This window comes from Ciona intestinalis, chromosome 14 (genome assembly GCF_000224145.3).
Source record: "Ciona intestinalis chromosome 14, KH, whole genome shotgun sequence".
NCBI classification, from domain to species: domain Eukaryota; kingdom Metazoa; phylum Chordata; class Ascidiacea; order Phlebobranchia; family Cionidae; genus Ciona; species Ciona intestinalis.
This window is the reverse complement of record NC_020179.2, coordinates 4,398,396-4,425,024: the sequence shown is the minus strand read 5'-3', so window position 1 is coordinate 4,425,024 and position 26,629 is coordinate 4,398,396. Positions and strand designations below refer to the sequence as shown.

Sequence of the window (26,629 nt, the reverse complement as noted above, 5' to 3'; positions counted from 1 at the left end):
TGTTCTTGTTTACTACCAAATGGAAAGAGAAAACAAAATAAAAAGGTGTCCCATCTTCCCCCACCCTACTATATAATAATGAAAGCATCTGTACAGAACTAAAGTTAATGTGCACGTAGACACAACCTCACAATTGGAAGATGATTTGTAAATATTCCTAAGGTCAAAACGCGAGTCATCTTACCCCAACCTATTATATGTGAATACGCTTTATAAACAAACACTTCAATAATCTTTAATATTTCCCGGCGTCCGACGCGACGATAACAATCATATATATGACGTCATAATAATGGCGATTGTTGCTTTATTCCGGAACAAACAAATCGAAAGTGTCGCCTCGCGTCTCAAACCTCGTGACCGACCACGTGTTCGTCGTCATTATGACCGAATAAGGCGATGACCCCTGACCCTTCTAGAACGATTGGAATTTCAGAAATTTTATTCTTTGTTAGACCGCCCGCCACTATTATGACGTAATAATATCGCGCTGGAAACTTTCCACCTCGTTGGGTTAATGACGTCATAATAGCCCACTTATTTGCTAACAAAGCCATCTTTCCACACTAATGGACACTCGATTGTTTTGTATTAATTCATTCAGTGACGTAACAATGTTGGTATAACCCCCTACCACCATGTAAAACACGAGGGAACTAACCAAACCATTTATTTAGCGAGCGTGGGCGTACAACTCTCTTTTACCAGCCTGCCCCGTTTTCTAAACCGCCTCCTCGCTGTTTACTGAGGCGAGCTCTATTTTCGTGCCTAACTAACGCGGATAGTTGGTAATATGACCATCAATTGAAAGAGTTGGCAGGCAGTTTAACTCTTCATAAACTGACCCTTATACGGTTTAGTAAAACTTACGTTTTTATACTATAGGAGCAAATTTGTATTATACATTTTGTCTGGTTGCAAGGGGAACAGGATAACACAGTTTCAAGCTTATTTACAACAGTTATAACTTGTTCAGAAAACTAATATTAGCATATTTGTCTATTTAAAGTTGTTATTATTTAAAGTAAAAACCTAGATATTGTTTTGATGCAATAATGCGTTTTAATGATTCATTTTGTTGATTGTGACGTAATATTGAGGTGATTGTTATGTTATATTGTCTATTACTAAGTATTCTAGTTTGGTTTATTATAAAAATAATGGAAAAAGCTGCTGATCAAGTAAAATATCGATAAAGACTATTGGACCGAGATGCTCCATTGTTATTATGACGTAACCTATTGTTATAAACATTCGCGTAACTGGGGCCATTGTTGTTTATCAATCACCGTAAACAAAACACACTATGACGTCATAGATCGTCCGCAATGGGATTTATAATAAAAATGGTTCTACAGCTTTGTAGGCGTTATATAGAGTATTTGATTGTAGGTATAAATTATTAATGAAGTTAGTTGCGTATTGTGTATCATAGTAAGCGAAAGTCGAGATATAGAAGATGCAGTTTTCCTGAGTAAATGCATCGTTTGTATTTCGTATTGTGAACGCGACGTGTTCACGTAACCTAATTTCATTTATTCTTTTGATTTAAAGGTCATATTAATTAACATAGCGAGTAATATGGTAATTAATAGCAAAGCCAAAGTCGATAACACTATAGCTGGCAGAACGTTGCTTGTTTGTGTATTAGAAATTAGACCAACTGTGTCTTAATTGCTATATCGCCTCACCGTAGGACCTTACCCATATGTAATAACATATTCACAATCCACAAATAGCTCATAAGATACCATGTAACAGATTGTGGTGTGGTACACGTATTTTAGCTTGAGGTGCTGGAACTACCAGACCATAAACCGGTTTCGTTGCTACATTGACTCAATTATTGAAAACAACATTAATTTATTTATCATTTCGCAGCAAAGATCAAGTAATTATAGTAAGGAGAAGGGAATTAGCAGCAAAACAACTGTTCTTAAAACACGTTAAGGATGTAAACTAAATATAACTAGAAAGTTTTAGGTAAAATGGCGACTAAACCCAATTTAATATTGACATAAATTATAAACGTTAAAAACACATGCGTACTATTTCTTATTTAAAAAGCCGTACATAGTTCAGCTCAGTTTCTTATTTAATTGTTCCTACTTTCTAAAATTAAACGCCGGTCGTTATTATTACGTCACAGTGCACGTGATGGTTTGTTACGTCACAGCGATTGCTGCAAACAGTCGCGACGTCGTCTCGTCGCATTGTAAACATTGGCTTATCACGTACGGAGATAAACGTATTAGAGCAGTAGTGGTGTCTTATCCATATTACAACTGTAATTACATTACACGGTGGATGTATCTAGTCTACATTACACCATACATACATGGTTAGTTAGGCAAATATCTTTGCATTAGTTTGTTTACATTTATGGTTTTACATGGCACTTGAATGTACAAATTTACCGGTTTTGTTTCATTTGAAAAATGTTTATTCTTATTGGTAAAATAACTTTGTTAGTTATTCTTGGTTGCTACTCCCATACCCACAGTCGAGTTGCTGAAGCTATTGCAGTGTGTGGATAAGCAGACATGACTTTTGGTTGGTTTGGTCATTTATATCCTTGTGGGTTGGAACTTGGGTGACTTCAATAAAATTTAGTGATATGTTTGTTCATTGGCTTTGTTAATGGTTACTTTGTATGTGTAGCGTGTCTGTGGTTGTACATTATATTTACCATTGACAGTTGAGAGTTTACACACTGTAGGGCATAGGGGGTGATTCATATAATGGCGGGTATAATGAACACTTCAGTTATTCTGCCGTTGTTGCCACCAATGTTTTCTAAGAACTTATGTTGTGGCTGTTAGTGTAACAATAACTGTGGAAAGTTTTGTTACATAACATATGAAATGTTGGTTTCAATAAAATTCACAATAACTTTTATGAGCAACATTTGTGGAAATTACATTAAAATGTAGGACCTTAGTTTTGTGAATAAAATGGGCATGTTTCTACCAGTTTTACGGCAATTTAATATAACAATACTGCTTAGTTAGACTGTAATAATGTTGCGAAAGCTGTGGTTGTTGCTTTCAAACATGACCTTCAAGCTCGAGATTAATCCTTGATAATGAGTTATTATGGCTGGCAATAAACACGAACCTTTTGTGATATTTTATCACTTTCTCCTATGTTTAACCACACCAGCATACTTGGCGTTCCGTGCTGCTCCAATTTATTGGCTGAGCACCACGAGCTCCACAGTCAGGGTGATATGTTTGTACAGGGCACTTGGCATGGTATAGAGCATAGGAGTGTACACCTTTGCAAGGTAGTCAGCCTTTATGCTCCTTAATAAAGTAAAAGTTTGACTCAGAGATTTGTTCAAATACTTAATGCTGTTTAAAATGCTGAATCAATTTGTAAACTAAAATGTTAAAGAAGTTGGAATATATTATAAAAAAATTTTTACATCAGAAAAGTTAGTTAAAAAGTTTAAAAAGATGTGTTTTAAAATTGTTAAAAAGTACCTTGTTTTGGTACAAATAAATGTTATTTTATTTTTATTCTAGTGAATTACCACATATCTTATTGGTTTCGTTTCCTGACAAGAAACATTATTACTTGTGGTTATTTCAAGGTCTATTATAATTGTTTTGGTTGATATTCACTGGGAATTGTGTTATATTACTAATAAGATTGATTTGTAATTCAGGAAATTGTTTTATGTTGAAATTTAATCTGCTGTATTTAGAATTAAGATAACATGAGCTATATCTACCATAATTAGTTAAAATTAAAGTGGTTTGGCATGTGTGAAAATGTAGCTTAGGTTTAGACATTAGCATCATAATAACCAAATACCGGGTTTGAGGTTCTAATACCATTGTGGTTTATGTGTGTACGTGTTTCTTTAGGCGACTCACCTAGCAATATTGCTCCAACCCAGTGGTCACTAAATGGGTTATAGCATCTGGTGTGTTGGAGTAATGGGCGATCTCTGGCTTAAATTCAAAGTCCCATGGCATGCCTCACTGTAGGACCTCACCCATATAGAATAGAACGTGCCTATACAGTGTTGGGGGAATGAGCCAACTCTGATCTAAATCCGAGGTCCCATGGCGTGCCTCACTGTAGGACCTCACCCATATAGAATAGAATGTGCATATACAATGTTGGGGTAATGGGCCAACTCTGGTTTCAATCCCAAGTCCCCATACTTTATCCACTGTAGGACCTGACTCATATAGAATAGAATAGAATAGAGAAAACCACTACTACCAATGCAAACTGTTACATTATGTAGGCCTATACAAGTATGAGTGTATGAACCATACAACGTATATAATACATCCTTACATTCCAGGCATGGAAGAAACGATGGTTTGTCCTAAGATCAGGTAGATTATCTGGTGACCCAAATGTTTTGGAATATTTTCGTCATCAAGGCTCAAAGAAACCAATTCGTGCGATAAGTTTGGATGAATGCTCACAGGTGGGGTGTGTGTTGCATAGATGTAATGTTCATTGGACGATAAGGTACAACCTATTTCAAAGCTATTTATTTATAATGAACTTAATGAATGATTGGAGCAATTCTGCGGAATGAATTAGTTAAGGAAAGACACAATAAACGAAATAGTAGAAAACTACATGCATTAAACGCACAACTGATGAATAAGTGGTTGCATCACCACGATTGGGGTTCATGGGCGAATAATGCCGTGCTGAAGCGCGTGTGTGACGTATGCACGTAGAAAGGCGGTATTCGTCTATTCATTTGGTGACATGTCACCACAATTTTCGTAACATGAGTGATATCATTTGTTGTAGAACCCAGTTTTTTACACCTAAAACAGTACACAATCTTGGGGTAGTGGGCAAACTTAAGTCTAAATACTAGGTCCCCTGGCCAGCCCTGTCATAGGACTTTACCCATACAGAATAGAATATTGTCAAAAAAAACAGTTTCATTCACGCCAACTCTTGTGTTTAAAATGTTTCAAGTTCAACTTGAACACTTTTCATCCATCAATGTCAGTCATACATGAGGATCTAAGATGATTAATCATACTTCAATGTCAAGTATTGGCTGGAGCATCAATTTACAAATCGATTGACCCTTTAACATGCGTCGAATGTAAAACTAAACTTATTTATCAGTAACTTAAGGGTAAAATATTGGCAATTATAAATTTCGCAGAGAACAATAACGAACCTTTTAGCACACAGTATCCAAATATTCTGATTATGTTTTAAACAATTAACGACAGTTTATGGAAGTCGTGAGGATACGATTCTATATTTCATTGAATGTTCTTTGTTTACTACCAAATTGAACAAGGAAATAGAATGAAAAGGTGTCCCATCCTCCCCCACTCTAATATACATATATATGTATGTGGTGAATATAAACGTATGGATCAGCATTATAGTTTGTGTTGTTGTGTTGTTTCACCTGACGTACGGACATACCACTTGGCGCCCATATATCTTCACGTTGTCAAATTTTCCCATGAAAAGTCTCACAAAAATTTTAATAAATGCTCGTTAAAGCCAGCGGTTTAAAAATAACAAAGAAGTGCTGTATGTCTGTATTTGTATCACTTTATTAAAAACAGCCTAGAGTACGTAGATATTACTTTGCAAAATTATTTTATTATAACAATTTTAATTAAAGCCAGCAGTTTAAAAATGATTAGTTTCATAAAATTTTATAAATCTTGGTAAAGTTGAAAATGATTAGTTTCATAAAATTTCTACCATAAATAGTTTTAAAAATGATGTTCAAGCCAGCGGGTTAAAAATAATTAGTTTCGCTCAAAGCTCTAAACAACATGACCATTTATGGGCCCGGTGTCCGCACACCGGCAGATTAACGAGAAGATTTTCCAAATTTTATCATAATGATGGTTGGCCTGATAAACCTAACATGTTATACCTCATGTACGTTGCTGCATTTTTCTTGGATTAACTCAGTTTGATAAACAGACTGGTACAGCATACTTCGAGGTAATAGTTACCTATTAATAGCGAATGTGTTCCAACCGCTATAGCCTGGTGGAAGCTAATCACTTATATCCTGGGGCAGAGAATAAAGCCTTGTAAGACTAAACACGAGTGGTGCCGAAAATAAAATGGCGTCGCAGAAATTAAGTTATGATATCAGAAAAATAGTTAAAACACATTTGAAAATTATCTTTTAAGATATAAATATGAGACTGATAATGCAAGTTATTGTTGAAAAATCTCTTTATTAGTTGGACTTTTGTATGCTGCGTATTTAGTAGCACTTGGTGTATCCTGTTATGATACAATGAGAGTCATCCAACAATATGAGTGCTAGGAACCAGATTTAGGAACATATTATTTTTAACTTATTTTAAAAAAAAATGAAAACATTTTACTTGGTATAATAAATTAACATTTTTTTTACCATTGTTTATATTTTACATTCATATAGTAGCAAGGGCGGCGGAATATTTTCTAACAAATCATTTTTCATCCGGCATCACTGCAATGTTACGGCTGGCGCAAAGTTGCAAATATTTATTTATGTTTACGCTCGTTACAAGCCCTGCTACTATGAGACTTGGCCAAGCACTGGATCCTTCCATCTAATATTATCATAACCCTCCCAAACAACCCATATGTTTACATAACACCTTACCCTATTAACAACCGTCTATAAATAACCTTAAGCTCCTCTAACCTTCCGGAAGTTTCCAAAATGTTTTTTTTTCGGCGATTTGGTTGATCTTATCTTTAGATTCTTTGAACTATTTTGCCAAGCGCCAACCGTTTTTCTTTTCGCCACTGTATTTAAGATTTCAGAGAATTTTTTTTCTTGGAAAACATTGTTATAAACGCATTCTATATGGGTGTGATCCCACAGTGAGGCACTGGAGTTTAGGCCAGAGTTAGCCTATTACCCCAACTTTACACACTAATGATAAATTAATGGTCACCAAATAAATATTAGACTTTGACCAACATTTTGTTGAAATCCTTTTCTGAAGTTGATATTTAACCTGTAAGCCGTTAAAACTCGGCAGCGAGCATAAGCTTAAGCAAGGGCCTGACCAGAGTCCGCCATTACCTCAATTATGCCTTGTAGTATCTTGTGGTAGAAATCTAATAACACTGCTGTGGAAATAAAGTTATTATACCATGCTAAGATTATGTGTATCAATGGATTCTTTTACTTTACAGATTGATGCAAATGTTCCTGTAAAATACGAACGCAAAGATCCCTCACACCAGTTTGTGTTCGACATCGTAACTAAATCAAGAACCTATTATTTAGTCGCTGAAAGTAGTTTAGAGATGACGTCTTGGGTTCGATATTTATGCGATCTTTGTGGATTTACTCATGGTGGGTAGATGGTTTGTTTGCAAGTTTACTGCTTTGTATGATTCTATATATCACTGTAAACATTTTACTTCATTATGTGCAATGTATACTCATTATACACCAAGTCTACTCAGTCTTTTACACTTATGATCCAAACACTACTGTGGTACCTCACCCATACAAAATAGCAATTTGTTTAGATTTTAGCGCAGGGAAAGAATAATTTTTATTCAAATCTGGTTTGATTATACAAACAACAACGTTCCCTACATAGCTTAAGTTCCCACAACAATGTTATTTATACACCACACTATACTCCCATTCAAATAACTTCCTTTCCGATCCCAATATTGCTTTGCCTCCCACCTTCCCACACACTTACATCATGCTCACTATACAACAATTTCTGTTTTACTAAACATCCTAAAACATCCCTATTTTACCAACTTCTGTTTTTTTTGTTTTTTTTTCTACTATTCTAATATTTGATTATTTGTTATTATGTTTACTGAAATATATGACAAAATAAAGTCATTTTACTGTTTTTAATACCAGGCATATTCTAATGTCCGCTGTATTAACATACACATGTATTAATAAACACAAACTCCCTGTAATTATATATATATATATATATGTTGTATTAATAAATACAAACCCACAGACAACAACGAGAACCAACAAGACCTGGGTTCACAACAACAAACGTTCAAAGCGGTTCAACCAATCAGGAGCCCAGGATTGTCGCAGAATGGGGCGGCTGCGTTGCTTCAAAACGAGGAACCGTAAGTTGGAGGGATGCCGTTATCTATGTGTGTAACTTGTTATGTGGTGGGGCAATGACAGTCGTTATAACACCGGTGTTCTGTTTCATACACCATGTGGTAGCTTACGTGTTACCATGTATGTAACTTTGTTGGTGAACAGTGTCTATAGTCTATACACAAACAAGCAGAGCCAAACTATATTGCATTCATCACATTAATCAATGAGGTTCCCTATGTTTGACAACTATGAGTGTAACTGTATTTTAACAATGTCACCCCAGATTTTACCCTGCTGTTAGGTGTCTATACAAACAAGCAGAGCCAAAGTATATTGCATTCACCACATTAATCAATGAGGTTCCCTATGTTTGACAACTATGAGTGTAACTGTATTTTAACAATGTCACCCCAGATTTTACCCTGCTGTTAGGTGTCTATACAAACAAGCAGAGCCAAAGTATATTGCATTCATCACATTAATCAATGAGGTTCCATATGTTTGACAACTATGAGTATAACTTCTCCTTAACAATGTCACCCCTGGTCCCCATGGTTAACACGTTATATCATGTGTCGTCTTTAACTAAGTCACTTTACCCCAGTGAGCCTGTTGGTGGGGAAGTCCCGTTACCCCTTCCCCGGCCCCCAAACACCATCACCCACCGCTCCACCATCATAAGACGGGGGGTGGATTCCAACGGGAACATTTATACGGGTGAGAAATCACCCACGGAAGTGAACGGTGCGAGTATGTCATCTGCTGGGTCCGGTGATGTTTCTATAGCAGGTGAATATTATTGTTATGATGCATACAAGTCATATTTACTGTTGTTAAATTGTTATAAACCTGAAGTACATATTACACCGACAGCCCGACGTTATATTATATTCTAAAATTAGTTTAGATCACGAAACTCATGTTATACATGTGGTCATAGGTACTGTTTAACAGTACACTGTTATAGCACTATTACAGTAGGCTATACCCTGATAAAATATTATATACTGTTATAAACAAGGTGTATAGTTTCCAATATTCTAAGTCTGATATATACCTTACCATACCTGTACTACCAGGCACCCCGAAACAAGCACGAAAATATGAAACCAATGAACAAAATGGTTACAGTTACGCAGTTGAGCCTGCATCTCAGGTTTGCGCTACTTAGCATAAAATACACTTTAAAAAAGTACCTAAAATGTTTTTTCACTTACGGCTTAAGCTTATATAAGAAATTGTTTTGTTAACACTTTGTAAAACTAGCTGTTAAAAATACTGAAGTATCGGTCAAATTCAACTTAACTTATATAAACACCTGTGAAAAGTGTTGCAACCAATTCAAGGTTATTGTTTTGTTGACACTTTGTAAAACTAGCTGTCAAATGTAATACAGTGGTGGCTAAATACAATTTAACTTATATAAACACCTGTAAAAACTGGTGCAACTAAATAACTCAAAAGTTTTACAAAACTTATATAAACGGCTGTGTTTTTTAAAGTGTTATAGGAGTCTGTCAAGTAAACCAAATACTTGCCAACCTGTGAAAAGTAGTTGCCTTCACATAATAACACATAAAAACCTGTAAAAAAGGTGCAATAATTTAGTGTTGTTTAAACACGACCAAATCGTGCAAATACTTTTTTTAATTACCTGTAAAAAGTAGTGCCTTGACACAATACACCTAATAACACATGACCCCACCCCACAGGGCAGCGCATCAGATTACCTTCTACTTACCGATTGCAATACAGTGGATACGACCGATAAAGAAGATACTGCGTTGTTGAATCCGAAGGTACAAAGTTTGTTAAGAACAATTTGGCGTCCAACTTTATATGGAACCAATGTAGCACTACTATGCATGTTTATGAAATATATTTATATTATCCAATATTCCATTCTATATGGATGAGGTCCTACTACAAGACACACAAAAGAACCTTTGTTAAAGTTTCCCGTTTTTTATCTATTCGATAAAAGTGAGGTCCTCCCTTGCTACAGACTGTAGTCTGTAATGTATCATGTAAGAAGTTTTTAATATAATTTGAGATTTAATTTTGTTTCGCAGTTTTATTTTGAAAAATATTTATTTCCTTTGTTTTTAAAACATTTGATTTATCGCTGACTTTGTTTAATATTAAAATATTTTTAGTTCACTGAGCGACGGACGTCAACTGACAGCGTGTTCACACATGATGGCGCTCTCACCGACAGCGGTAACGATGTGGTGACCGACCAACCGTTACAATCTCCGCACCTCAGGTTCGTCTCCAATATGCGGAAACATCGGTTGGACTCGATGCCAGATTGCCCCCCACCTCTGCCACCATCAGGTAAAGGGGTTTATATGACTATGTGTATCATGTTCATCGGGTATAGCTTTATTAGATGTATCTACGTTTCTATTACCACCACCATATGGTATGGGATGTTTATAATACAAAGCGTATTAGGTTACAACAACAATAATTTTATTATTGGTATGACTATGTGTATCGGGTGTTTATCAAGTTGTGTGTATTATAAAAGTGATTATACCTACGAGATAGTGTAATATTATACCCAACAACAGGGTGCAACAAAAGTTATTTAGCTTGTTAGTTCCCCAGGATAATGAACATTGGTGTTAAAATAAACCCTTATATAAGTATAAAGTATAAAGATAAAGTATTTATAGTTATCTTACAAACCCCTTAATAAACATTAGAAGTTGTATTATTTAAACACATGAATTTAGCCCGTTGACTTAATTATAAACGAATACTCAACCATACATATGTAGCTCATACTTAATCACACTAGTTGTAGTAACTAACTTTACCTCTCCACCCAGGGAACAATCGTCCCATTATCAACACAACGGATGAACGAGGATATTCGTTCCCACCGGATGACGAAGATGAAGTTAAAGACGCGAGGAAGAGATCAAACATGGTGGGTGGTTGCACTACTTATCATTGTACACTATGTGGGTGGTATTGGTACTAATTATTACATACTATGTGGTTAATGTCACTATACCACTATACTGTGTCTATACTTTGGTAGTATCACAACTATTCGTTGTATAATATGTGCACAGTTGCACTACTGATCATTGTATAATATTTGGGGTGGTCACTAGTCACTACTATTTATTACATACCACGTGGTTAATGTCATTTCAATTCTTTACTGTGTATACTATATGTGGGTAAAGTCTTATGCCATGGGACCTGGGATTCAGACCAGAGTTGGTCCATTACCCCAACATTGTATATGCACATTCTATTCTATATGGGTGAGGTCCTACAGTGAGGCATGCCATGGGACCTGGGATTAAGGCCAGAGTTGGCCCATTACCCCAACATTGTATTTGCACACTCTATTCTGTATGGGTGAGGTTCTACAGTGAGGCACGCCATGGGTCCTGGGGTTTAGGTCCGAGCTAATCGCCATACGGGTTTACCACAATAATAATATGATATCCACCACAGTCAAGCCACAGTCATGGTCTTTCCCCGATCGATGATGATTTGAATCGGGTTCCGCTCAATCTACAACGGGAGTTCCTTGTTGATGACATGGGGAACCCATTACAAGGTAAGATAACTGGACAATAAGCATGAACCTTAACCACATAGATCTTACTAAACTATATCTTAAATTGAATTGTAATAAAATTGTCAAAATTTGTTGGTACGTAGTACTCGGACTTTGTATATCTTGCTAAATACAAAACAAACCAATACCAACAGATCATGTTTTGAACATTAAAAGTTCCAACAAATCATAAATCACTTCAATTACAAATTAACTTACCTAAATAAAAAGTAAAACAGCATTAAAATAAAAAATACAGCGGTTGAAAGAAAAAAATTGGTCGTTATTGGCAAATTTCTTGGCTGGCACTTACCTTTTTTTAACAGTGACCATGAGCTGTATAACTTATGCCCATATAAGCATTCACTGCGTACTAAGTGATAACTTTGTATCTGAATCTATTTATAAACCTCTGCAAATAGTTTCCCACAAGATTAAGTCTGACTTCTTTCCATCCAAATATAATCCCATGATATTACCTCGTGGTTAATTACATGTTTGTATTTAATCCATCGCTTATAACTGACAAACCTTCATAAATTATTTAACATTTTGTGCAAGACTTATATCTGTCCAACAATGCAATATATGGGGACTTGACTGTATATTGATTATTTAAAGACAATTTATTTGTGTTTGGATTGAGCAGCTTTTCTTTTGGTTTTTCATTAATGGAATTATAGCAATTTCCAGATATATCTGGGCCACACTTTGAAGTTAGAAATCAAAGTTATCTGTTTTTATTAACCAATCAAATGATACGGTTGTTTTTATTAACCAATTAAATCTGTTCCAGGTCACATGGTGCGTTACCCAGGTTACAGTCGAAACCAGCCAACCGTATCATCGGGCACGGAATATATTAACACCACAACTGCTGTTTCAGGTGAGGGTTTTATTAACTTGGTGTATAAAGAGGGGAATTAGCAACAAAATCACAGTTTCAAATTACGCGGGGGGGGGTAAAAACAAGACGAAGGGTGTGTAAATAAATGCAAACAAGTGTAAAGCTGGTAAAAACAAATGTAAAAGTAAAAAACAAGTGTAAAACGAGGGTAAAAACAAAATGGAGGGTGTGTAAATAATAAGTCTGACTGCTAAACCCACAGTACTGTACTAACTCATAATTGAAATAAAAAATCAATCTTTATGTTTAAACAATGCTTCTTAACCTCTGGTTGGTTTTTATTCAAGTTTGTATATCATTATATTTTCAACTTTTACATTAACATTATTACAGTGTTTGTATAACTTGCATAAGACTTTAGTTTGCAAAGTTTGTATAACACAAGATTGATCAAGTGTTATTGTAACAGTTGAATTATTTTGTTGTATGCTTATAAAGGTTGGGTAAAAATTGTTTTGGAAACAATGCTTGGTACTTCGGGGGCCACAAGCTAACCTGTCTTTGTATAACTTGCATAGGACTTTAGTTGACCAAGTTTGTATAACAACATATCCAGCAACACCTGTTTATATTTCCTGCCCCACTTCCTTAATGTAGAGGGAAGTGTTGGGTTTGAGGTTTTTTGTCAGGGAAGTTGTTCTGCTTAGGTTTAGGGGGTTTTCCTGGTTCATAAGTTCTTAGGAAGCTTCCACTTTAAATGGGAACTTTGGTTTCAAGTGATTTAAGGTCAAGGTCCTACTCTATGCTATGAAACCTGGGATTTCCAAAGTTGGCACATTATCTTAGTTTTGAAGAACTGGTGTAAAGGTTTCCTTTGTATAGATGCGGATTATTTGTGGTTAAAGTTATTTTGCCTGCGCAGGAAATAAGGTTCAAGTTGGAACTTGAGTTTTAAATTTTAATTCATAAGTGTCTGATATAAAAATATCAATATTTTTGTAAAATGGGACTCTTGTAAAACAAATAAAAATACCTCTCTGTAACATAAGTGCCAAACTTTTTAAAATGGTTCGCACATAGTTGTGGGGTAGGCCTGCCCATCTTGCCACCCCAGGTTTGTCGCCTTTTACAAGTGCCCTGCCCATACCATTTGGGAAACACAGCTCTACATGATGAATAAATTAAAAATTTCTTGTAACCAAATCTTGGTTCGTATTTCCCCACTAGCTTATAGTAAACAAGATTAAATACTTAGAACCTGAACCGCCATGCACGGATTATAGCAGTGGAGATTTAAATTAAAGTGTTGCCAGATATTTTTTACTAAAGAAATAGGTTTATTTTTTTTAATAAATTTCGTTGGAAAAAAATTGCAAAAAAAGTTGGTCAACACTGCTTACATTGTGTCAAATATGCAGCCAATTATCTTGCATTGCATCATAGTGGGCAAAGCTATTAATAACCCCCAATGTACCAGCAACATGTAGGAACATTAAACACAAACAAACATAACATAAACCATTAGAATCTAATAACCTGGTTACCTTTACTTCTGTCTATTCTTATATAGTAGGGTGGGGGAAGATGAGACACTTTTTCATTATATTTTCTTGTTTCATTTGGTAGTAAACAAAGAAATTTTAAACAAATATAAAACCGTATCATTACGACTCCCATTAACATTTGTTATTTGTTTAAAACACGATCAGGATATTTAAATACCAGGTGCTAAAGGTATCCCATCTTACCCCACTTTACTATATATGGACTTATATAACTGTGTCTCATATTGTTGGTGTTTTTTACTTTGTATTTGTATTTAAGTAATTTCATTTTTTAATATCATTCTGAAAGAGATCTTCTGGCAATTTTTTTTTATGTGACCTTAAAGGACAGAAAATTCATCTCCTAAATGCCTAGACAGGGTTTACTGTTAGTGGTATGGGGTAATATGGGACACATTTAGCGTTATATCCAAATATTCTGTATTTCAAATATATAACAATGATCTAAAGTAGTCTAAGAATATGGTTTTAGAATTCTTTGAATTTTCTTTGTTTACTACCAAATGTGACGAGAAAGTAGAATAAAAAGGTGTCTCATCTTCCCCCATCCTATATCTATACCAATTTAATTGAACCATCAACATATATATATTACTTTTACAGAAGCTGGGTTTGGTAACTTCCCCCCTCCCCGCTACGATTACCCCATACAACAATACCCCGTACCTGGTCGTCCATTCATTTCACCAACCAACAGGAATGAGGTAAATTACTTTGTGTGTTTATAATGTATAAGCCAACTGTATGTGTTTGAGGTAATGGGCAAACCCTTAGTTATATCCCGGATCCTATGACATGCATAGACAGTATTAGATTGTACATATACAATGTTGGGGTAATGTGCCAACTCTGGGCTAAATCTCAGGCCCCATGGCGTGTCTCAGGACCTTACTAAAGTAGAATAGAATTTAAAAAGAAAGCAAAACTATACTGATATATGCTCCCCGTCCCGTTAACAATGGTGCTAAATTATTTTTCCAACCTGAACAGTTTAATATAAAAGATCTCTTTTAATACATCATACTTACATTTATGACACATATTACTCCACTATTACATCACAACCCTACATTCCAGTTCCCCCAAGGCTTTATGACATCACCAACCTTATTAAACGGGTCACAAAGGATCAATTATGACACGAACCAATTCTCACCCATGTCATCAGCCTACTCCTCCCCCAAACATCAATACCCCATGTATGGTTCACCCTTGTCCAAGTCATCCATCCATTCATCGGCAAGCACCCTCTCCCCACACCACCATCGTGGATCACCACAGCGTATGCACGACCCACGGGCTTCCCCTGCTGGTGCTTTCCCTAAGATAAGAAGGAGTTCCAGTGTTGGGCAGTTGGAACTTGTAGCGAATGAATTAGCTGCACAAACGGACCGACCGACCCCAACTCACACCCGTCGTTGCTCTATCGACAATCGTAGAAACTTTTACACCTCCCAACCATTCTACCAACCCCCACCATTAGGGGTTTTTAACGAAGGCCCCAAGTCCAACCCCCCACCCCGGCCCCCTAAATCAGACGCTGCGGTTAAACAAAGCCGTAACCCTGGGATGCAGGAATCACCCGTGTTCGTGCGTCGTGAATCCAATGTTTCAGTTCAAGCTTCTAATTTAAGCAAGAGCTCGTACAGCACCTCACGCACACAGAGTTCCGATGGCAGTGACCCAGGAGTTAAGCCACATATTGACCCCGACGCAGCCCCTGTTTCACCCCCACATACAACCATACAAGCCAGCCCTAACTTCCCCTTACATAGTGAAGTAGTGGGCACGATAGACCTTGATATGGATCCATCTGTATCGCCCATACATTCAGCAATCATCAAAACCATCCCCATCCAACCAACACATACGGATACCAAGGTAAAGTTTAATTACATCTTATTACTGGATTCTTGAATAAACCAATTTTCTTCGATTTTAATGTTTAATTAATAAAAGTCACAACACACCTAAATTCTCCGAATTTGTTTGCAGCACGAAAAAAATCATTAATTTTTCTGCAACATATGCTAAAACTGTAGGTACTTATTTCATTTTTAGCCTATAATAATGTAGGTGTTTTCAAACTGATTTAGACCACAGCCTACAAAACACTTAGATTCTCTGAATGAGTTTATGGCACACTCTAGTCTGCTTAACCAAGCTCATGATAAATGTGTTAATGTACTAACAATATAAATTTCCATGACAGATGAATGGTGATTGTGATGTCACACATCGCTCTGTTAGCAGCAGTAGCACTGGCAGTGGAACAACATCAGGTGAATGATTGATTATACATGGTTTAACACAAGCCAGTTGGTTCATTAACATTGTATATGCACATTCTAATCTATATGAGTATGGTCATATGGTGGGGCATGTCGCGGACCCTGGCTTGGCTCAAAGTTGGCCTATACCCCCGATAACTTATCCTTACATGGTGGGGCAACAACAGTCATTATAACACGGATGTTCTGTTTCATACACCTCATGCCTGCTTACAAGTTACCACGTATGTTACTTTGTGGGTGATTGTTTTATAAATCGTGACAGTTTGAACAACCCATTATGACATCATAAAAACATACAAAACGAGTATGGTGGGGAAAGATGGGACACCTTTGGCATGTAATACCCATTAGTGACCACTGGGTTTGAGCAATGTATGTTAAGTGTCTTGCCCAAGGACACACATACACCTATCAGTGTCGAGCATCGAACCCATAACCTCCAGTTACAAGTTTACAATGCAATGCAACTATGTCAGTACCTAACTACTAAGCCACAAAGCACATTATGACATCACATACCACGCAGGTTCATCCCGAAGTCGATCACCCACGACAGAACATGTGACCCATCGTGCTCACGACGTCACAAAGACAGATGGGGTAACCCCCCAACCAGATACTTCACTGTACGATGTCCCGGGTCCAAGGAAAAATACGGAAGAACCAAGAAAAGATATTTTATACGACACACCTCACCCACAAGGACAAACCAATGGCACCACGCCCCCTAAAAACCCACTTTATGATGTTCCTGTGCATCACAATGTCCTTTATGACGTACCGGTGTCAAAAGGTCATGTACAGGACAAATTATACGACACACCAAACAAAACACCCGATGCCAACAATAACGCTTCTCATGCTTTGGCTCCTATTGATGATAAACTAAGTTATGAACCAATGATGAACCAAACAACACCTATGTATGGTAGGTTGAGGTTATAATAAGTAACTACTAAACAATGAATGAATGTAACTTATTTTATCCTCACATGGCTGGAAAATGATAGTCATTAACTCATTATAACACAGGTATTCATACACCTCATGCCAGCTTACGAGTTATGTATGTTACTTAGTGAGTGATTATTTTTTGGGATATATATCCTATTTATGTTTTTCTGTGAGGCAAGCATGGGATTTACGCCGTAGTTGGCAATTACCCCAACATTAAACATTCTACACAATAAGAGTTGAAAATTGTTTCCTGAACTGACATAGCATACATGTTCTAACTTTGTATGTGACATGTAACCCCAAAACTTTAAAACAGAGGTGACATATGTTTTAGCATCCTAGTTTTTCCCTAAAACTGCTCTTACCCTGCTGTTAGGTGTCTATACAAACAAGCAGAGCCAAAGTATATTGCATTCACCACATTAATCAATGAGGTTCCCTATGTTTGACAACTATAAGGTTTACTGCATTATAGCAATGTCACCTTAAGTTTAATTTAAAATTAAATTTCTTCCCATCCTTCTAGACAACCAATCGTCCTACACATGCATGGCTGGAGCCACCACGTTAATTAATTCCTCCCCATTTCCAACTTTGAACAAATGTTCGCGCTCCAACGCATCGGAACCACCACCAGTGAAGCGTGACTTGAAACCGGGGCGTCGAAGTTTGGGGTCAGACAGCGGGAACTCTGAAGGAAGGTGAGGGTTTTTTGTGGGTTATTAGAAGCTTATGTTGTACATATTATCGCGTATATCATATATATGGGTGAGGGGGGTATATTTGTGTGTTGGGTTTAGTGGTTCTATTGTATTACTCCAACATTGTATATACACATTCTAAGGCAAGGTAAGGGTTGGTAATATGGTGTGTATTATATATGGGAGTTGTGTTGGGGGGGCGGTGCGGATGTTTACATTTTACTTTATATGGGTGAGGTCCTACAGTGAGGCCAGTCATGGAACCTGGGATTTAGGTCAGAGTTGGCTGATTACCCCAACATTGTATATGCACATTCTATATTACTTAGATCCTACAAGATAGGCCTCCAATTCCCTGGCAAAATAAGACCTCAACATTAACAGAATAAAAAAGAGTTTAATTGAAGTAGTTTGCACAATAGTAGTAACTGACACCACATATATTCCAGTTCTAACAGCATATGTGTTTACCCTTATATTGACACCACACCTATATATTCCAGCCGAACCATCCATTCACGAAGTAGCTATGAAGACTCGTTCAACACTCCAGAATCCTCGCATAGAAAAAGTGAAGCTGTATTCACACAAACCTGTCAATCAAACGACGTCCCCGTCTCCCCACCCCACACTATAGTCATGCATTCATCTCCCAACACCCCTGTTATTGGGTCGCGTCTACTGCCCCCAGAAAGGCCCCCTAAACACCCCAGTCAAAGCTCCTTATCCCCACGCACCCCACCCTCTAATATACCCGGGAGAGCTTACCCTTCTTATGGCATGGATCATATCCAAACCCATTCCATCGACAACCAGATCCATAGGAGCCCCTCGTTAACCCACCACGGCCCCAGGAGATCCAACCCCTCCTTGGTCCCCGGTCGACCCCCTAAGCCATACAACATGACCATGCAGACCCCCCCACCCACAGCCACGTGGGACGATGGTTATAAACAACGTCAATACCAACAAGCTGGGAGAGGAAGGAAAACGAACACTATGATGGTAAAATTAATTGTAGCAGAATTTATTGAAATAATGGGCCAACTCTGGTTTAAATGTCCGGTCCTATGGCATATCATGTTGTGGATTTAGACCAGAATTGGCCCATTACCCCAACATTGTATATGCACATTTTATTCTATATGGGTGAGGTTCTACAGTGAGGCACTCACCTGAAAAAGTTGGCCATTACCCCAAAATAAGTAATAATAGATGTTATATTGTGAGAATCTGGTGATACAAAAATGTAACAGACAAAAAAGTCCAGTCGATTGTAAAGTTATATTTTGCCAAATGGCATCGTCAATCTAATATTCAGATACAATCAACCTTATATTATATTTATCTTAACCTTGTGTTTCAGACCTCGGAGTTCGCCATGATGTCACATTACCCAAAGCCAGGTGCGGTCCCCCCACCTCCCACAGCTGACCCCCCACAAATAACTTACGTTGAACTTAAAAACTTCCCAACAACTGGAGGGAACGCTTCCAACTTTACAACGGACCAACCAAGTGGGGTCGGGGAAAGGTGGGTTTGCGTTAATGGTTAAATGTATCTTGTTTATCCTTGTGTGACGGGGCAACAATAGTTGTTATAACATCGATGTTCTGTTTCAGGCAACGCGTAGGTATTGAGCCAACTCTGGTCTAAATCTCAGATTCCATGATATACCAGTACTACCCTGCAAGATCTTGCCTATATAGAATATAATATAGTAATTAAAGAGTATAAAATTATTAAGACCAAGTATATTTAAACTGTCCTTCCCATCCAGGCCTGCTAAAACGGAAGAGGTTGTGGAATACTTTAAACTTGACAAAGAGAAGACACAAGCATTGGAGAGGACCAAGCTTGCTTTGGAACAAGAACAAAAAAGGGGTTCTATTGATGTTAGAAAACCTGGGAAATGAAGTGGTTTAGGTGGGGTTTGAACCTGGTATCGTATGGTTGTGCTGGCCTTCAAAGAGAGGTGGAATAGACCATGGAGTGGATTAGCAAACTGACCAGTTCGGGATTGAAACACAAGCAGCCACTTTTGTCAAACCAAATATTGCTTGTAGAACAAGTTACAACCCCCAATAATTCTACAAACCCACAGAAAGTTCCTGAATAGATAGTGGGTTTTATGGGATGGATTAACTGTCATGGCCAGGGCTGGATTTCAACCAGAACGCCAATCCAGAAGCTCAATAACTATTTAAGTTACTGGAACGGTGTTCCGTTAGTTGCGTGACAACTTAAACCCAGATTGCATTAAATTGAATTGACTAAACAGCTTCTAGTTTTAAAAAAAATCTATCCCTGGTCATGATATACAGACATATGCATGGTGATAGGTTGGTGCTGTTTACATTGAAGTGAAATTTTATTTTTATCTGTTGCCATTTTAAGCGAGGGGCAAAGTGCAATGTTGGGTGCATTCATTCCTGAGTTATTACGTCACAATTTATTACAATGTCGTTTATGATGTCACTATCACATGATGTCATAATAATTGTTACGTTATAAATGATTTTGTTCCTCTTGTTGAGCAAGTCGATTTAAATTGGAAGTTTTTTGAATCTTTGCGACCCCTGTTCGCACTGATACCGCTTTGCCGAATCTGTTCCAGTTTCTTTTTTTATAAAATTTAAATCGAATAAAATGCTGCAAACCTTTGTTGATTGTGTTTCATATGCTTCATACATGTTACTTAGTACATATGTAACTTTGTAAGTGATTCTGTTAGTGTCGCTACCATTGTGGGTATATTTGTCCTTGAGCAAGACACCATACGCAACTTTGTGGGTGATTGTTTTTATGTTTGGCTGACAACTTGGACCCATTACTGACCACGGGGTTAGAGCCATTGCCGTAAACGACTTGCCCAAGGACACATACGCATATTTTTACGGTTGTAAGACGTCACTTATCACGTGACAACCGGCCTATTTGATTCCAAAGTCGGGAGGCCTCTCTCGGAATTAGGCTTGAAAAACGCTGTGGTAATAGGAGAGAAGTTAGAAGAAGGTTGTTTTGTTATTCTTTGCTTTGGAATTTATCATTTTGGGACACGGTAGTTTAGGTTTACGTGCGAATAAAATATGAATGTATCTATATGTGTTAGGTTTAGTAGCCACGCGTTTAAACCTAAAGTTATCTGTATACCATCTTTATCTTCCTAAATAAATAACTGTTAAATATTTATCTCACGTAGCGGGCAACGACAGTCGTTATGTATATCGTTATAACACGAGTGTTATGTTTCTTAGTGTTTTATACACCTCGCACCCGCTTACGAATTGCCTCGTTTTATATATAATAACGTTGCAATTGACTGACGTTTAGCTGTCAAATCCCGTCTTTTCATAGTTTAATTAATATGGTCTTTGCATTCAAAGACCTAAATAATAACTTTAATATAATATGGCCTATATAGTACATACCAAAATATAGTAGGCTACATCAACCTATTTGAGCTATGAATCCTTCACCATAAATAATATGCATAGTACTGCGGGGTAAGATGGGACACCTGTGGCACATAATGTCCAAATGATTGATGTGTTTTAAACAATTAACAACGGTCTATGGAAGTTGTGAAGATACAGTTTTGTAATTCTTTGAATGTTCTTTGTTTACTACCAAATAGAATGAGAAAAGAGACTGAAAAGGTGCCCTATCTTCTCCCCAACCCTACTATATGTTATGATTATGTCACAATTTTACTGTCACAAATAATAGTATTGTTATGTTACATACAGTACACACCAATATATAGTAGCCTGCATCAAAGTATTTAAGCCAAAACTTAACCATGATGGAAGCGGAGAAATACTCGCATGAAGATGACCTAACCGCTGCTGATACATCTATGATATCAAGTACAAGTCCTTACCAACCAACCACTGAGCCTGTATCGAATAGAAAGGTGGTGTTCGGTGGATTTATATTACACATGGAATACGCAAAGTCTATTACAGGTATGAATGGTTGATAATATATAGTGGGTACAAGAGCCACGCTTTTTAACTGATGCTCTTTCCCCCACTTTTTATTCTTGGTTTGTTTTAAATGTTTTATGACCGTTGTTGAACTATTGATTTCATTCCCTCTTATTTCCTCAACTAATTGTGAGTTAATTTTTTAAATAGGCAAATAATTGTTATCCTTATTATTGTCGCACATGGTTGGGCATCGACAGTTGTTATAACACAAGTGTTCTGTTTCATACACTAAGCGCCGCCTACAAGTAACCACTGATGTAACTTTTGTGGGTAATATATGGCTAACAATTTGGATAACCACCGGGTTGGAGCAACTCCGTTAAGTGTCATACACGATGACAGGCTCCATTTGAAGATAGCCTCTTATTCTCGTGTTGATTGATTTAAATTTATTGCAGGAATATTAAAAGTGGTTCAGCTGATATTTAGCATCGTGGTGGCTTCATGTGTTGGGAGCGCTCCATATTGTTTGGAAGCTTGCGGGGGCGTCCATTACTTAAACTTTGTTTCTATATCTTGTATTGTGTTTACTCTCATCTTGTTAGTTGTATTCGCGTTTGGTTTGCAGGAAAAGTTATCATTCATAAACTGGCCACTTACTGACTTGATTAACTGTGTATTTTACTCAGTTATGTTCCTGATTAGCAGTTTTGTGATGGCATTAAATGCACCCCTGCCTGTGTATCAAGCTGCTGCTGTGTTTGGTTTTCTTACAACAATATTATTCATTGTGAGCAGTTGGCTCGCATTCCAGGCATTTAGACAATACCAAGCCCGGCGCCGAACCATGATATCCCATATTCAAAACGCTGGGGGCGCAGTATTAGAAATCCAATGATTGTGTTGTTGGTTATCACATAGACGTCAAACTTTTATAAACACAGGGGAGGCAGGGATAGTTAGACACACAATTCTATGAAACAAATCTAAACTATTGGTTGTAATGTTTACTGATTAATGCAGTGTAGAAATTCTGGGGTAGGCCTGCATACCCTACCACCCTAGGTTTGGCGCCTATTGGATATTAGTTTGCAATATATTCTTATTGTTATTGGTAATATTTCCCTTGCGAAAATGTTGGTACTTACTTAATGATTCCAAAACGCTTTTAATTTGTTGCTGATTTTTTAATGACTGTAATTTTTAATTCAACGGCATTCAGAAGGTTGCTAATGTTTTATTGTTGCTATGTTGCTAAATACATGTTTCATTTATCTTAAACTACCATGCGGTGCAAAGCTAATATTTCCTCAGTTTACACACTATGCTTGTATGCTAGGAAACTAATCTATCTTACGTTTACCACTATTGAATATGAAGCAATAGACGTTTGTATAGATGCACTTAACCTTGTCGACCCAATTTCCAAAACTACATTTTACACAAAGTTTGTACGCTACAACAAAGTGATTTAACTATCACGATACTCGCCAAAAGGCTTTGTGAACCACTATAGTAGGCGACCAAACCGAATCTAATACAGATCAAAGGGTCTAAAAGTGTATCATATATATCTTAAGTTTATTCCAATTGTAATCTCTATGTGCCATTTTAATATTAAATCATCAGATCGTACGTTATTGGTTATAAGTATTCCTTAAAACCATGGATGTTTCTCCACAAACCATAGTTTGTAACGGCTCAATCAGAAATACAAGAGATCTGAATAAGGCATTTCTTAGTTCAAACACATTTAAAAATATTTTTCAACATAAACACTTAGTTTCGTTACTTTGGAAAACATTTGTGGCAGCTTTAGCTTTCATTTACTTCAAGGCTTACTACTGACCAATAACGTACAATTGTAATTACCCTAATCAACATTGTTATTATTTTTCCCACTTTCACTTTGAAGCTTTTCACATTGTTGTGCTGTTATTGTTGTGATGTAATATTTATCATTATGATGTCACAAGTTGTAGGTTCGTGTGTCATAATAAATATTATTCTGTATTATCTGTGGGAACCATGGGTAAAAAACTCCAATTTTCACCCAACAGGATTTAAATTAACCAAACAAACAAAAGTCATGTCTGCTTATCCAAACACTGCAATAGCTTCAGCAACCCGACTGTGGGCATGGGAGCGGCAACCATGGATTCAGAAAACAAACTCCACGTACACTTTATTTATTGTATGACCTTCTAAATCAGGTAAGGTTTGCTGAACTAATTAACTGATAAACACTCAACACACATATTACAGATTACAGATCACCAATTCCTTGCAGAGTTACATCCATATCCTCAGATATCGCCTTGATCTTGCATTTCTCAGCATACAGAGAGTCTAAGGTGAGTAGATAAGATATATTGGAAGCATTTGTAACACTATATTAGCTTGGGGTAAAACTAAATGTGAAGATGGGGAATAAAAGTTTTTGCATAATGTGACATGCTGTAGGACCTCACCCATATAGAATATAAACACATTGTTTAATAAAACGTATCAATGGGCTATAGCTTATATTAAAAGCAAAACACTGTATGAATAAAGGAACGTAAATTACTTATCCTCACATGGTGGGGTAATGACCATCATTGTAACATGGATGTTCTGTTTCATACACCTCATGCCCGCTTACAAGTTACCATGTATGTTACTTTGTGGGTGATTGTTTTATAAACGGTGAACAGTTTGAACAACCCATTATGACATCATAACTATATACAGTATGGTGGGGGAAGATGGGACACCTTTAGCATGTAATATCCAAACATCCTGATCGTGTTTTAAACAATAAACAGCGGTCAATTGAAATTGTGAGGATACCGTTTTATAATTCTTTAAATGTTCCTTGTTTACTACCAAATGGAACAAGAAAATATAATGAAAAGGTGTCCCATCTTTCCCTTATACCTACTATGTATGACATCACACCAATATTTATGACATCACAACCCACCTTCCAATTCATCAATGTTCTTCTCCAACTTAACCACCGACTTTTCAGCGAACTCAGCTCTTGTCTCCGACTGAATAATAGAAATATTATAATTACAACATAAACACAGCAACAACAAGATAGAAAATGAGATGGCACTATTGAATAAAATGTTTATACAATATTGGAGAGGGAGTCACAGAACTTAAATCTGGGGTGATGTTGCTAAAGTACAGTTACACTCATAGTTGTTAAACATAGGAAACCTCATTGATTAATGTGGTGAATGCAATATACTTTGGCTCTGCTTGTTTGTATAGACACCTAACAGCAGGGTAAACTGTGGGGTGACATTGTTAAAATACAGTTACACTCATAGTTGTCAAACATAGGGAACCTCATTGATTAATGTGGTGAATGCAATATACTTTGGCTCTGCTTGTTTGTATAGACACCTAACAGCAGGGTAAAATCTGGTTTAGATTTAAAGCTGTGGTCCAATGTATGTAATTGCCTCTTATATATTCCATGGTAAATAAAATCATTGAAACATAATAAAATAATTCACTCTTACATCTTTCAGTTTGTCGGACAAAGTCTTGATTTCTTCTTCAAAGATTCCTTCCTTTGCTGCATACTGCAATGTAGGGGAGTAAGTACTGACATAAAATAAAATGAATATAACGTATTGGCTCAATGCTTAGGTGCTTGAATTGTAACCGAACGATACCAGGTTCAGTGCTCGATACTGCCACCATTGTGGGTGTATGTGTCCTTATGCAAGACACTTTATAGATATTTCTCCAACCTAGTGGTCACTAATGGGTTGTTACACCATAGGGGTTTAATAATGGGCCAACTTTTGCCTATGTCCCATGCCCTATACTATAGGACTGTAGCATGTCTCACTGTAGGATCTCACCTATTCGGTTACAGTGCACACAAGACTAGATGTTTGGGAAATTCGCCAACTTTGACCTTTGTCACAAGCCCCTATATTATGGTGTGGGATCTTACCCATATAAATTAAAATTATTCAACCCAATCCCAGTTACCACAGGCAGCTATTATATATAACACACATCTCATTTTTAAAGTAGAAAGTCCTGAATATTAAACGAGTTGAATGTTGAACTTGCCTTCTCAGCAGATGCTTCAAGTGACTTCAGGTTGTTCGCCACAATCTTCAATTCCTCTTCGAGTTCCGTTGCTTTGCTGTGGAATGGTTGGGTGGTGTTATATTAAGCATGAGGTGTTTGAATCGAGTTATGAGGTGTATGAATACACCATGTGTGTCTGGTGTATAAGAAGACACCCATGTTATAACTCGACAGTGAGCATGAGGTGTATGAATACACCATGTGTGTCTGGTGTATAAGAAGACACCCATGTTATAACTCAACAGTGAGCATGAGGTGTATGAATACACCATGTGTGTCAGGTGTATAAGAAGACACCCATGTTATAACTCGACAGTGAGCATGAGGTGTATGAATACACCATGTGTGTCTGGTGTATAAGAAGACACCCATGTTATAACTCAACAGTGAGCATGAGGTGTATGAATACACCATGTGTGTCTGGTGTATAAGAAGACACCCATGTTATAACTCAACAGTGAGCATGAGGTGTATGAATACACCATGTGTTTCTGGTGTGTAAGATGACACCCATGTTATAACTCGACAGTGAGCATGAGGTGTATGAATACACCATATGTGTCTGGTGT

General features: G+C 37.0%; 3 protein-coding genes across 4 annotated transcripts in view; 2 read left to right on the top strand and 1 right to left on the bottom strand.

The window, feature by feature from the left end:
* Positions 1-20,688, top strand: part of LOC100175067 — a 25,873-nt gene extending 5,185 nt beyond the window's left edge. Inside the window, exons 2-19 of the mRNA XM_018814929.2 lie at positions 4,322-4,450; positions 7,168-7,330; positions 7,974-8,094; positions 8,679-8,863; positions 9,154-9,230; positions 9,787-9,873; positions 10,231-10,411; positions 10,912-11,012; positions 11,555-11,660; positions 12,457-12,546; positions 14,676-14,776; positions 15,150-15,953; positions 16,285-16,354; positions 16,893-17,294; positions 17,850-18,024; positions 18,528-19,029; positions 19,391-19,557; positions 19,805-20,688. Of these exons, the coding sequence (XP_018670474.1) occupies positions 4,322-4,450; positions 7,168-7,330; positions 7,974-8,094; positions 8,679-8,863; positions 9,154-9,230; positions 9,787-9,873; positions 10,231-10,411; positions 10,912-11,012; positions 11,555-11,660; positions 12,457-12,546; positions 14,676-14,776; positions 15,150-15,953; positions 16,285-16,354; positions 16,893-17,294; positions 17,850-18,024; positions 18,528-19,029; positions 19,391-19,557; positions 19,805-19,940 (3,597 nt within the window). The 3' untranslated portion in view covers positions 19,941-20,688. The remainder of the gene's footprint in view (positions 1-4,321; positions 4,451-7,167; positions 7,331-7,973; positions 8,095-8,678; positions 8,864-9,153; positions 9,231-9,786; positions 9,874-10,230; positions 10,412-10,911; positions 11,013-11,554; positions 11,661-12,456; positions 12,547-14,675; positions 14,777-15,149; positions 15,954-16,284; positions 16,355-16,892; positions 17,295-17,849; positions 18,025-18,527; positions 19,030-19,390; positions 19,558-19,804) is intronic.
* Positions 20,689-21,776: 1,088 nt separating this feature from the next.
* Positions 21,777-23,972, top strand: LOC100185963 (CKLF-like MARVEL transmembrane domain-containing protein 4). Its single transcript, XM_002122874.4, has 2 exons — positions 21,777-21,992; positions 22,415-23,972. The coding sequence occupies exons 1-2, from the start codon at positions 21,827-21,829 to the stop codon at positions 22,852-22,854; spliced, it is 606 nt and encodes a 201-aa protein (XP_002122910.1). The 5' UTR covers positions 21,777-21,826; the 3' UTR covers positions 22,855-23,972.
* Positions 23,973-24,129: 157 nt separating this feature from the next.
* LOC100185771 (tropomyosin, smooth muscle/fibroblast CTM1-like) overlaps positions 24,130-26,629 on the bottom strand; it is a 5,371-nt gene continuing 2,871 nt past the window's right edge. The window contains exons 5-8 of one of the 2 annotated variants that reach the window (XM_018814893.2): positions 26,040-26,115; positions 25,475-25,537; positions 24,922-24,991; positions 24,130-24,305 (exon numbers count right to left, since the gene is read on the bottom strand). In XM_018814893.2, the coding sequence (XP_018670438.1) occupies positions 24,223-24,305; positions 24,922-24,991; positions 25,475-25,537; positions 26,040-26,115 (292 nt within the window). In that variant the 3' untranslated portion in view covers positions 24,130-24,222. The remainder of the gene's footprint in view (positions 24,306-24,921; positions 24,992-25,474; positions 25,538-26,039; positions 26,116-26,629) is intronic. The other variant, XM_002119087.5, reaches the window with a different exon arrangement.